This window comes from Mustela nigripes, chromosome 10, assembly GCF_022355385.1.
Source record: "Mustela nigripes isolate SB6536 chromosome 10, MUSNIG.SB6536, whole genome shotgun sequence".
Taxonomy (NCBI): Eukaryota; Metazoa; Chordata; class Mammalia; order Carnivora; family Mustelidae; genus Mustela; species Mustela nigripes.
Genome location: NC_081566.1, coordinates 52999171 through 53011431, shown reverse-complemented (window position 1 = coordinate 53011431; position 12261 = coordinate 52999171). Strand labels below are relative to the sequence as shown.

The 12261-nt window shown below is 38.6% G+C and overlaps 1 protein-coding gene across 12 annotated transcripts in view; it reads left to right on the top strand.

The window, feature by feature from the left end:
• ESRRG (estrogen related receptor gamma) overlaps positions 1 to 12261 on the top strand; it is a 620659-nt gene that overhangs the window by 386207 nt on the left and 222191 nt on the right. The window contains exon 1 of one of the 12 annotated variants that reach the window (XM_059413333.1): positions 5343 to 5565. The exons of the other annotated variants lie outside the window; for them this stretch is intronic. Within the exon in view, the coding sequence (XP_059269316.1) occupies positions 5510 to 5565 (56 nt within the window). The 5' untranslated portion in view covers positions 5343 to 5509. Of the gene's footprint in view, positions 1 to 5342; positions 5566 to 12261 lie in introns of those variants that run through there. 12 annotated transcript variants of the gene reach the window in all.

Sequence of the window (12261 nt, the reverse complement as noted above, 5' to 3'; positions counted from 1 at the left end):
GCTTACGGCCCCCCCCCCCCCCCCCGCCCAGTGGTCCTTTGAAAATTTGGATGAAAGGGTTAAAGGGAACAATAGGAAAAGAGAACTTTCAAATAGAGTCCAAGAGTCCTCTAACTTAGGAAAAAACACACTTTGTGTGTTTTGATGTTTCTTGGCCCGATGCATTTTTAACTTTGAATAGATGTTGAATGGGGTGTTTAAGATGGATAATTTGATCATTTTGCTAGTATCAAAGCAAGTATTGCTTATTCTAAAATCTGTCATATTTGTTCCGCTTCCCCCTCCCTCTCTGTCTCCACTACTCTCCCCTCCCCCTCCCCCTTCCTCTCAAAGTTAAGCTCCCCTTTATTTTTGGACAACACTATCACACACATGATTGAGTCAACAATTTATGGCTTTTAAAAATAGGGATTTTGTCCTCTCTTAGGTTTATTGTTTATCATAATCATCTTTCAAGTGAAAAGGCTAATTTACTCTTTCTATAGGAATATTTTAAGCTTGATTATCATAATATTACAGCTGCCTGAAAAGGTCTAAAACGGGACATTGACCTTGAATGTTTTCTGCATTTAGCTCATGGTGCTTAACATTCAGGAAAGAATATAACTGCAACTCACTTATTAACGTATAATCTCAAAATGTTAACTATTGCTCTGTAAATATATGCCACACAGGTTATAGGAAGCTCATAGGATACTAGAAAATGCATCTAGTAATTCACCAGGGTAGATATGTTGGAAATACAGTGTAACTCAAGTTGCTTTTCCCATTGGAGCTACTATAGTTTATAACTTAATCTTGCCTGATATTTTACCATGTATCTTATTAGCTTGATGAAATGAAAGTGAAATAATCCTAAATTAATTAAACAGAAACCGAATTGTCTGTTACTTTCTCTGTCTTCCTTTGGTTCCCACTCTCCCCACCCCCACTTTCACAAACCCTGAGAAAAGAGGTTTTGGTGTGTTATAGAGGTGAGGTAATTGCTCCCCAGAGAATGGGCTTTTTACATGGACTTGGTAATTTGGGAATGGGATGGATTTATAGGACAAGAGGTTTGTCAAAAGGCGAGGTTTTTATTAGTGCTTCTGTGGAAGTGATCACTTTCAGTCGAAATGATTGCTTCTTGCCAATCGAGACAATAATTTAAATATCAAAGCCTGTGCCCTAGAAATGAAAGGCAGCAGAAGATGAGGTATGATGAATTGATGGAGATTTGGTGGTGATAGAGAGGAAAGTAGTCATACTGAGTCTGAAAGTAGTCGTCACGTTCCCACTGGGAAAGGTGTGTTCTTAAGCAGGTTTAAAGCATAAAAGCAATCCCAATGCACAGATGAGGAAAAGAGGGGTAGGTACATGAGGTGACCTGCTCGGGGCCACCCAGGTCATCAGAGGACGCAGAAGGGATCCTGGTGTCTAAGCCTCCTGTTTGCCCAGCAGGACTCTTTTTTGCAGGGATGTTCGTCTGTGGCTTTTCTTTTAGAGTTAAAGATAATAGTTTATAATAGTCTTGACTTGCTTTTTGCATTATGGCACATTATACTATACACAAGCTATCAAAGACAGCAGGGGAGATGGTTCAAAGAGTTAAAGAGCTTTTTTAAGGGTTTCTGGTCTTGAGGGAAAGATCCACAAAGGTAGGTTAGAAAACAATCGGAAAATCTAAATTTGTTATGCCTTGTTGAGTTTTAAATATTTAACAAATGACAGATGTGCAATATAAAATAAAATTTGCTTCAAAAATAGTGTGACAACTAGAAGCATTTTAAGACAGATTAGTCCTGTTAATTTTCACAAAAGGAAGATGGGAACTAAAAGTAGCTGTTAATATGCAATAATGGCAAGATGAAACATTTCTCATCATCTCTTAGCAGCATAAGAATTCACTGTTCGAATGTCTTAGGAAAGGATTCTGACTAAAATACAGTAAAATTTCCAGTACAGTAAACAGGAAGCTACGTGTTGTTTGCACTTGAGTTTTGCTTGTTGCCATTCTGTTCTTTCAAATGGAAATCAAGTATATTTTCTGCTGGTGTCTGTGCAGGAGTTAGGGCCTGAGGATGAAGTTGTGTGGGTATTTGTGACTGCATTGTTTAAGGAAAAAGAGATTGAAACTATGCATGGGCCCATAGCCTGGTGCATAATAGATAGATATTAACTAATTGATTAATATTCCATGTGAAATAGCCCTAAGAGGTTCTTTCATTTAGTCCCATTTTTTTTTCCTGCTTTGGGTAGACTCCTTGTGGTAAGATTGTGAAGTGTATTGACTGATTAGCAATATGTGTTTAGTTGAGGCTGTTTAATTTGTTTGTTTCATTTTTTCCCCAGTATCCTTTGTTGTCGAGATTCTAAAAGACGTATGCTCAGTATTGCTCATGATGTGTGTATTTCCCGTGATTATCCACTGTTTCCTCCTTCAAGGTGAGAAAACTGTGGCTAGGGAAGATTCTGAAGATGACTAAGCTGCGTGTTTATGAAATATTCTGGAAGCTGTCTTGCAGGTTTAGTGCAGTAGATGTTATTTTAAATTTCAAATTGGTTAAACTGGATTCAAGACAGTCCGTGTAATCTTAGGTCCTTGACTTGCAAAGGTGACACTCTGATCCCAAAGGGAACATACAGATCCGTGTATGTAGATACACTGGTATATTTCTGGTCGTTCAGAAAGCAGCTAGCTCAGTGGACACTGTACCTTGCACTGATGAAATATGGTTAGTGAGAGATCAGTGGGGACGATGCGCTGTCTGTTTGTACTTGTGTCTCTGTGAACACAGAAGAGACTGACACACGGAAGAGTCTAAACATGTCTAAAATATATACCAATGAGATCCAGTGGTTCCTAATGGGGCAAATCAGTACCCAAAAGGAAATAAGAAAATTCTGGGAAGTAAACGATGACTCCTATGAAGTGTGGTGATTTAAGGTCCATCGGTAAATAATTGACTACAAATCTTGTCTTTAAAAGGCCATTTCAAAGGAGTAATAAACAGGTTCTGTCACAGCATGATAATGCAAAGAAACTGAATACAGTGCAGGATTCTGCACAGGTGCAAAATTTGAATGTACTGAGTGCTTTAAGGTGGGTCGAGTACATAAAATTATTATTTTTTTAAGTGTCTTTAGAAAAAAATTAAAAAGGAACTCTGTTTTGGGGACATTGTTTAAAAATGCATACAACTGGATCTATTAATTACCCTGGGAATTTTAGTGTTCAGAAATGTAGATCATAATCTTTGAACCAAAGATGTTTTCTTTCATTCTGATGCTGTATTAGCTTCCATATTTCTTCAATTCTATTTTGGAAAAATCATGTTTCTATTCCAAATACCTCTTTATTTATTTTTTTTAATTATAAAATGATTACATGTCTCACTTTAGGTTGAATAGACAATCCTTTTTTTTTGGGAGGTGGTGTCTGTAGAATGCTTGGATTTTCTTCTACATCTCAAAGCTCTTTTAATTCACTGCTCACAACCAAATTTACATCTTAATTGCAGAGTTCACATTTAACAATATAGACAGCATAATGCTACTGGTAATTAAGCTTTTACTACCTGCTTTTATACACTATTCTCAGGCACAGTTTTTGCTATGTGAGTTCTCATCTAAAAACTTGTAAGAATTTAGACCACAAATAAAAGGAATCAGACCCATATCTTAGATATGGTCAAATACATGGCAGGAAAATTGCTTTCTTCTGTGGGGGGACAAATCAGGTCTGTCATTTTTACATTCTGAATTTTAACGTGGCTGCTCTATTTTAGTGTTTTTGTTTTTTTTAAAAACCTAGAAAATCTGAAAGGGTTGAGAGAGAGTTGAGTTCTGATTTAGTGACTTCAACACACACTGAATATCTGAACTAATTTATTTTGATCTCAAAGATTATACTATTTATATCGTGGAACACTTTAGATGCAAAAGGTTGGTACCAGTAGAGCTGAATTACATCAAATTTGTGGGTCTTCTACTGTCCATAAGGGAGTAGTTTGCCATCAATAGCTAGCATCTATTCCAATATATTTGCTAGTATAAAAGAGCCTGTAGTTCCAAGTAGGACCTAAGAAAACTCTTTGTTATATGAAAACTAAGAACACATTCTACATTATTGAAGGGAAAATAACCTTCTCTTCTTTACATCCTTTAAAAAAAATTGTTTTTGATTGAGAATTCTTGGTTTGCCTAAATTGTTATCTCTTTGAAACTATTCCTTATAATGGCCAGACTGTGTGATGATTTACAAAATGTTTCTGCGTTGATTTTTTTTTTTTTTAAAGCATTCAGGGTGTGTTATGTATAGAAACAAATATGTACACTGCATTTCATTTGGAAACTGATGTTTTGGATAAAATCATATACATTTGTATTTGCCTTCCAGTTTGGAAGCTTGTATTGAAATAAGTATGTGATTAAGAACACTTAGTGCACGGTGTAGTAATGCTCTCCAGGCAAGGCGGGGGGGTGGAGAGGAGACGCAGTCTGTATTTTGTCAAAATGCACTGAGATGGATTTAATGTACTATTTCCCCTACAGCCCTCAGACCCCCACCCCTGTAACTGGAGAAGCCAATTTGTCCTAGAGTTGTTTACCTTTGCTTTGAAAAAGCTATGCCTTGTGTATCTGTATGTGTTTACACACATAATTTGCATCGGCATCCTCTCAGTTTGGACGGAAGCACTGTTTCCTCTTCTGTAGTTGTGCAAAACTGCATTCCACCTCCGGGAGGACCCTCCCTGGGGCTCCCACGCCCCAACAATTTAGAAGACTGTCTTTGATTTTTTTTCCAATGCCCAGTATGGAGCAGGGAACCAGGAAAAGACGCGATTACGAATAAACGCGGGGGAGGGAAGTGGGCCACTGCCGAAGCGGCCGCCCCCGGGGGGTGTGAAACACAGACCCGGGCAGGACAAACTTATGCATTCTCTACCTTCCGCAGAATCCTCTCCCAAAGGCACCGAGAGTGTGCGTGCGTTCTTCTTCTCCAGGCAAAATGGGGCTCGGGTTGGACGCCCGAGACAAATCCCTCCAGTGCCTAGAGAGTTAAGTTAGTTGGGTTTCTTGTGTAGCTTCCCAGAACGAGGGAGAAAGACAGACCGAGAAGCGAACGCACGGTGCCTCCCGGGAGCGTCTCGATCGCCGCTGCGGGTCCCCGCGCCCCGTCCCCGGCCGCTGGCGGAGCCCGGTCCCCGCGGCTCCCCGCGCCCTGCCTACCTGCCCGGCCGCGCTCGCCGCCCGCAGCCTCCCGTCGCCTCCCTCCTGATTGGGCAGACGCCCCCCAATCGGCTGCGCGGCTGGGCCGGTGGGACTGCATATGTAAAGCCCTACTTCATATTAATAAGCTCCAATCGGGGCTTTAAGTCCTTGATTAGGAGAGTGTGAGAGCTTTGGTCCCAACTGGCTGTGCCTATAGGCTTGTCACTAGGAGAACATTTGTGTTAATTGCACTGTGCTCTGTCAAGGAAACTTTGATTTATAGCTGGGGAGCACGAATAATGGTTGCCGGTCGCACATGGATTCGGTAGAACTTTGCCTGCCTGAATCTTTTTCCCTGCACTACGAGGAAGAGTAGGTACCTTTTTCTTTCCTTTTTAAAACTCGCCGTGGGGGTGCGTGTGCGGGGGTGGGCACAGTGTATCTTTGCACACGGATTCAGGTAATGCCCTGGGTACGATGTGTGCACGAGGGCTTGTTTGTGTCTGTCTTGTGCCTTTTGTGTTGAGGGTGATCTCCTAATTCAGTAAGTCGAGAATTGTTCTCTGACTACAATGTTACCTTTGAGGCAAAGCTCAGTGACTGTCAGTAAAACAGCTGTGTGACAGTCACTTCTTATTCAGGTGCTAAGAATAGGCACTTGGCACAAATGCTTAGTGAACTGTTAAAATGCATCTTTTACTAGGACCCATTTTCCCAAGGAAAGATGTTTTAAAATACAATATTCAAAATGATTTATACTATTGAGTGCCTCTTATGTATTTGCAGTTTGACAGATATTTTCAGCTCCCTGTCATTTCTTACCGAGCAGAGTTAGAGGCAAAATTGCACATTTACTAATTCTCCTTCAGAGAACAATTTAAAAACTAGCCCTGTGCCATTCAGGGCTAGAATAATGTTATTTGCATGGTTAGCGTTAAGTCAGCACTTAACTGACAAATCAGTCCATTAAGTAACATGAGATTTTCACACATTATAAATATTTAAGGGGAGGAAAAAAAAAAAAAACTAAAGAAGAAACAGTAGTGACTTTTAAAATTTCCCCTTGAACAGACAACATTGAGATTGTGGATTTGTGTCATGGATCACGTCCAGAAAATAGGGAAAAGTACTTTTGTTCTTAGGTGCAGTTTAATTCGGATTCATGAATATCTTTATGCACATGGATTTGTGCGTCTATGTGTGTATATATCTTTATGCACATGGATTTGTGCGTCTATGTGTGTATATATCGGTACCTATATCTTTGGAACATTAAAGGTGGGGAAGAAGTGGAGGGGTAAGATAAGTCAATTAGGCATTCTTGTGTAGATGAGTAAGTCATAAACTTAATTTCAGCCCACTGTTAAGATAACATATTCGTCTACCCTGAGACCTGTCCCTGGATCATCTCTCTGTTGAGTCGGTTATACCGCTCTGCTTCCACATTACAGTAATACCAACTGTTATAATTCTGAAAAGAGTGCTCTTGGCACACATCTCTCTACAGATTGTGAAGAAAATCTGAAACTCTCGCCGAGGAGGCAGTGCATTATAGGTAGATGTCCACTAGCTGTCCTTTGTGACTGCGTATTGCATTGCTTTGTAATTAAGTAAGAGATGAAAAGTGACTCGCACTGTCAGTGGCTGCTCGTGTGTGTAGGGGTGCGAGTGTGTGTGGATCTGTCTCCGCACGCTTGCACGTGCCCCCCCACACACATGTATGTGAGAGATCACACTCACATACACACTCGCGCAAGGGCTATTCTCCAAGAGATGGGCGTAGAAGGGACCGAAAGCTGGCAAGGTTGCATCCGGTTCGACAGACTCACGGCCAGAAACAACCTTAAATTGTGTGAAACTAAAAATGAGAAATAAACAAAGGTAGGGCTGCCCACTCAAGTGGGGCTTGAAGGTTAGTGCACCGGGGGTCATAGAACTGGAGGGTGTAAATGTCTTCCTGTCAGGGAGAAGGCTTTATCCACGCTCACCCAGATTCTGAACTTTCTTCGGTAAATAAATAAACAAAACAAACTTTAAAAATCCCCCAGAGGCTTCTTTTTAAAGTAGTTTTCTTGAATTTAACTTCTTATAGCTAATTTGAATAATTAGTTTAGATAAGCCTCTTAAAGCAGATGCATTTAAATGAAATCAGGGCACATGTCCTTTTGGCTTTGGCGCAAGATTCAAACTAGCTTTCTTTTTGGCTCAATTAAAAGTCATCTTTAAAAAAATACAGATTTATTGTCTGGATGCAGTTCTGATGGTTACGTGGTTCACTGGACAGACAGAAAGATCTAATGCTAAGCAACGCATCTGCCTCTCTGTCTCAATTAATAAACCACAGAATTTATACATGCTATTAATATTCATAGTAATTGTACTGGGTTAAACCCTATCACGTGTGTGTATACATAGAAATGAAACCAGAGTTATGCAGTTTCAGAGGAAAATATTAGCCAATTTCTGTTTTGGAGGCTGTTAAAAAGATGCGTACAATTTATTGACCACCATTAGGAGAGCCTAAAATGTTAACCTATAACTATGTGTTTTTTTTTATTTTAGGAAATGTGCCAGCACATTAAAGGACATAATACTTGAGAGCTTGCTTCACATTTAATAGCAGTAATAACTGATAGCATAAATAGATGAAAATAATATATCTGCTCATTTTGACATATGTGTCCGTCTAATCATTCTAAATGACTGTGCTCATCACATGAATCCCTTTCAACCTCTGATTAAAATGTAACATTGACTACAGGATTATAGAGCGGACTTAATTTTACTGACTGTTTTAACAGTTGTCACAGCTGTTGGAAGAAGGAAAGGCAATTGAAACACTCCAAAACAGGCAAGGCGAGGAGGGAACAGTTTAGTAAATTCAGCCTGATCATTGAAATCCCAACATTGCAAATGAACCAGATTTGTGTTTTAAAATTCCTCTTTGGAGCTATGCAAGTTTTATTTTGTACGGTCCACTCTTTCTGTGTCTCGGTTTGTTGTTGTTGTTGCTGTTTTTTCCCTCGGCCTCGTGTCTCCTTATTAACAGCAAAATGTAAATTGAAACACAACTATCCAAAAGTAATACTGTAATGTCAAAATGTATGAGATGAAAATAGGCAGGAAGAAGAGATTTGTACAGTAACCACAACAGCAGCAAGCCTAACTCCGAGCGGATACATTTTTTTTTTTTTTTTTTTTTTTTTTTTTTAGAAAAAGGAGCTTGCCTAAATCACTTTAGATGTGATATTATTTGAAAACTATGAACAGACACTTTAAGTTTATTTTTCTAAGAAAGAACACCTAAACTCCAGACTTAGAGCTCATATTACTTTTCCTCCTGTTTCTTCTCTGTAAATCTGTTGAAAACACCTGCAGCCTTAAAGGTAGGTGGTGTAGGTGGGGTTTTCAGATGATTTCTTTGTAAATTGCTGGAAGTGACAACTAATGCACTTGAGGGGTGAGTGTTCTTGAGCGGCAGAATCTTGTAACCTTGCCCATCCCTGCACGAAAGTGAACAGATTAATTCTATTTTTCTGAAAATTTCATAGCCATTGTACATTTCCCAAACTATAGATAGTCAAGATTGCCAGACAGTGTGTATTACATAACATGTGATTTTCTCCTTCGAGTAAGCAAAAATAAGTGTTCCTGAGTTAATGGAATAAATGTGGGAGAGGAGTGGTGCGTAAATGATGGGCACCCCATGTTTCACCAGCCCTTTGTGTCAGTAGATTTATGGATTACCTTATAAACATTTGGTGGTTAAGTTTAGAAATCCTCCTTTTGACAGAAAGGGCTGGAAAACAGCTTTCCCTTTCCTGAGTAGAGGCAAGGGTGATGGTGTTGGCTGGTTCTTATGGTGATGGTTTCTCATCTTAATGTGTTTATGGCACTGCTGCTTTATTTACTGAGCCTTGTGTGTTGCAGCGGTAATTAACCCATGTTATTAGCAAAGCCCTTGTGGATATCCATTAATTCTCTTGCATGGATGATCATTTTTCCAGTGTTTTCCCCCCAATAAGGTATCATTGTTCTTCCTTTTTTTTTTTTGAATTCTAAATTGATGGCCTTTGATATATTTCTTTGATTTAATCTGACCTGTAATATATATTGATCATCTTATTAAAAAGGGTATTGTAATTCTGTTTTTAAAAATGCTCATAGAAGCTGGAGAAAAGATTTTTTTTCCCCCCTTTGGTTTTCTTTTCAAAGTCAAAAAGAAAAGAAATTAAGGTTTAAAAAGGAAATAATATGGGAAATCAGGTTTAACTCCAGATTTTCCAGGTTTTAGAATTTATGATAATTTGGGTCTTTGAGGTCTTTGAATCAGATTTTTACTTAGTTAATAACACTTTAGGCATTTTTTATAAAATATCGAGCCAGCAGAAAAATACTTGTGCTTCCTGTGCTGAGAAAAGATAAGGACCATCTCATTAGCTGGGCCATACTTTTGCAATTAATTTTAGATACATGGTGCTATTCATCAAAGAGGGCAGGTAACTTCTCTATGAGTATATTTAACAATACTTTCACAATACCTTACTTCAGGAAGATCTACAGACAAAGAAGAGACCTTTCTTTTGGGAGGTAGGCATAATGCCCGGTCTCAAGTCCGTATCACTTGTGAAAAATTCCTCAACATTTGTTTTAGCCTAGTGACTAAAAAAAAAAAAAAAAATTTCTTTGTTTTACTTTTAAAGTGCTGTGCAGCACGGAAGGTTTGGCTTCTAGGATTTCATAAAACAGATTCAGATCTGTGTCCATGGTTGGTACTTGGTCAGACAAGTGGCAATTAATGGCAATGATTTCTGTGAAACCAGTTAATATCAAATAAACTTTTTAGAGCCACCTCTGAATCATTTGGAAATAGAGAAGAGCATCGGAGGTATTTCAATAGGACTTTAAAGTCATTGCAGTAGTAGCTAAGCTTGGCTTGGAATTTTGCTTCATAGCAAAGTCATGGAAGAGAGAAACAATACAACGTTGATCTGTTCTAAGTGCATATGAGCTCTGGCCCTCGCCAGCTCTCTGGAGAAAATCTTTGATTACACTGGCCCAGTTTGTTCAGTTTTTATCTCTTTTACATCCACGGGCCTTGTATTAAATTGTCATTGTCCTAAAGCACATGAGATAGAAATGAATTGCAGTTTGCGACGTTCTCTGACAGTGAAATATTTAGGTTCTCTTTCTCCAATCATACTTATGTGTGCATTTGATAGTGCAGGGGGGACACCAGGCGTCTCTGCCGCTTCTCTTCTCCTCAGTGCATTTCGTATGCTTTGCTGTTGATGATTTTCACCGCCATGTGTATATGGATATGCATGGTCTGGACTATTACACATACGTCAGGACACACATCGTACTTTAAAATCCAGAGCAGTCTGTAGAATACACACACGTGTGTGTTTGCGTGTATAGATGCACGTGAAATATGTACCTCCCTGGGAAGAGGCAGGCTGCTAACAGTGCTCATTACGTTTATATAATAAAGGGAATCTCAGGTATTTTTCAGATCGATTAGTTGCCAGTTCAATGTGCCAGGCATGATTTTAACCTGGAATTCGTGTTTCGGGTATTTGCCAGGTCTGATTTTCAACAGAATGGGTTTAACTATACAGAAAGACAGGTTAACAGGTAACCTAATAACTCGATTTGTTTCTGATTTTATGAATTTTTAACTGCTATCCTTCCTAAATTCAAAAGCTGGTAATCATAAATGATTTGTAAAATAGGAAATAAGCTACTAATATTAAATGCATCATTTAATGGTTTGGGCCCAAGTCCAAGATACAGTTTTGAATCAGCTCTTGGCTACATTCTTTTTTTTTTTTTTTTTTTTTTAAATTCAAGGGCCTGACAAATATATCTGAATGTAAACACGATAGCTCTCAGAGAAATGCATCAATAGGAATTTTATTTATCCGTATTACATAAATATGTCATTTCCTCATTTTTTTTTTCCTTTTTTCCCCTGAAAGCAAATATAGAAGGCTAGTAAGTGTTCTGTTTCTCTAAAGTACATCACAGATTTCAGAATTTTTGAATTTTACTCGAAGGGGTAAGTTTAGAGATCTGTGATTTTGCTTAGTAAATCTGAATGAGTGTTGAGAAAGAACAGTCAGCCAGCTGCTCTTTGTGCTGTACTTCTTATTCTTATTTATATTCTGGTTTAAATTCCTGGATTCATTTCCTATCTTTACTTGTATGTATAGCACTTAAACAAATTTGATGTTTCTTTCTCTCTTCTTTTACATCCTACTGTTTCTTTCTGCCAGTGCATCACATCAGAGCTAGCTTCTTTATTATTTGAGGGTGATAAGTGACAGCCTTTGCCTTTTGAAGGATTTACCTGGCATCTCATTCTTGTCTCAAGTTCATTTCAGACTTCTGTTTTCCAAGATCTAGGAAACCTCAGCTACTAAAAATAATTTCCATTCAGAGTTTTTTTTAGCAAACGCATCTTTCCTCTCTACTTTTTTCTTGACAGAAGTGCCAGGTGTTTCTTTTTCTCTGATTTGGACACTCTTTCTCATTATTTTCCAAATGTATTTTCTAGTCAGTTATACAAAACCATCAAATTGAAAGGATTTAGATTTTGCGGTAGTGGTGGTGTGCGTGCGTGTACGTGTTCGTAGGCATATGTGTGCCCATGCATGTATCAGTCCCCTTTTTATTGAAAGAAATTTTTTGAATGTTTGGAGGAAACTTGCTTTTTGTACTTTTGATTATGCTTTTGATTTCTTCAGGTGCCATGCCATCTTAGTTTATGGCAACAAATGTATATTTGGAAGAGAACTCACTAAGGCAAAGCATTCAAAGAAAAGGTGCAGTTTTAAATAAAATGACTTCTCACTGGTCCATCGGAGTGCACTTCAGTATACTGGCATGGACCTGTGTGTGCCTTTGAATAGAGATAAGCAATACCCAGCCCTGGCCGTCAGAAATGCAACCTATGGCTGTAGCTTTGGCACTTAAAATCTCTTTACTGCTTCAAGTGTGAAACTCATGGAGAGCCTACCTAAGATTAGATTACGTTGTTTAAAAAAAAAAAAAAATGAACTTCAA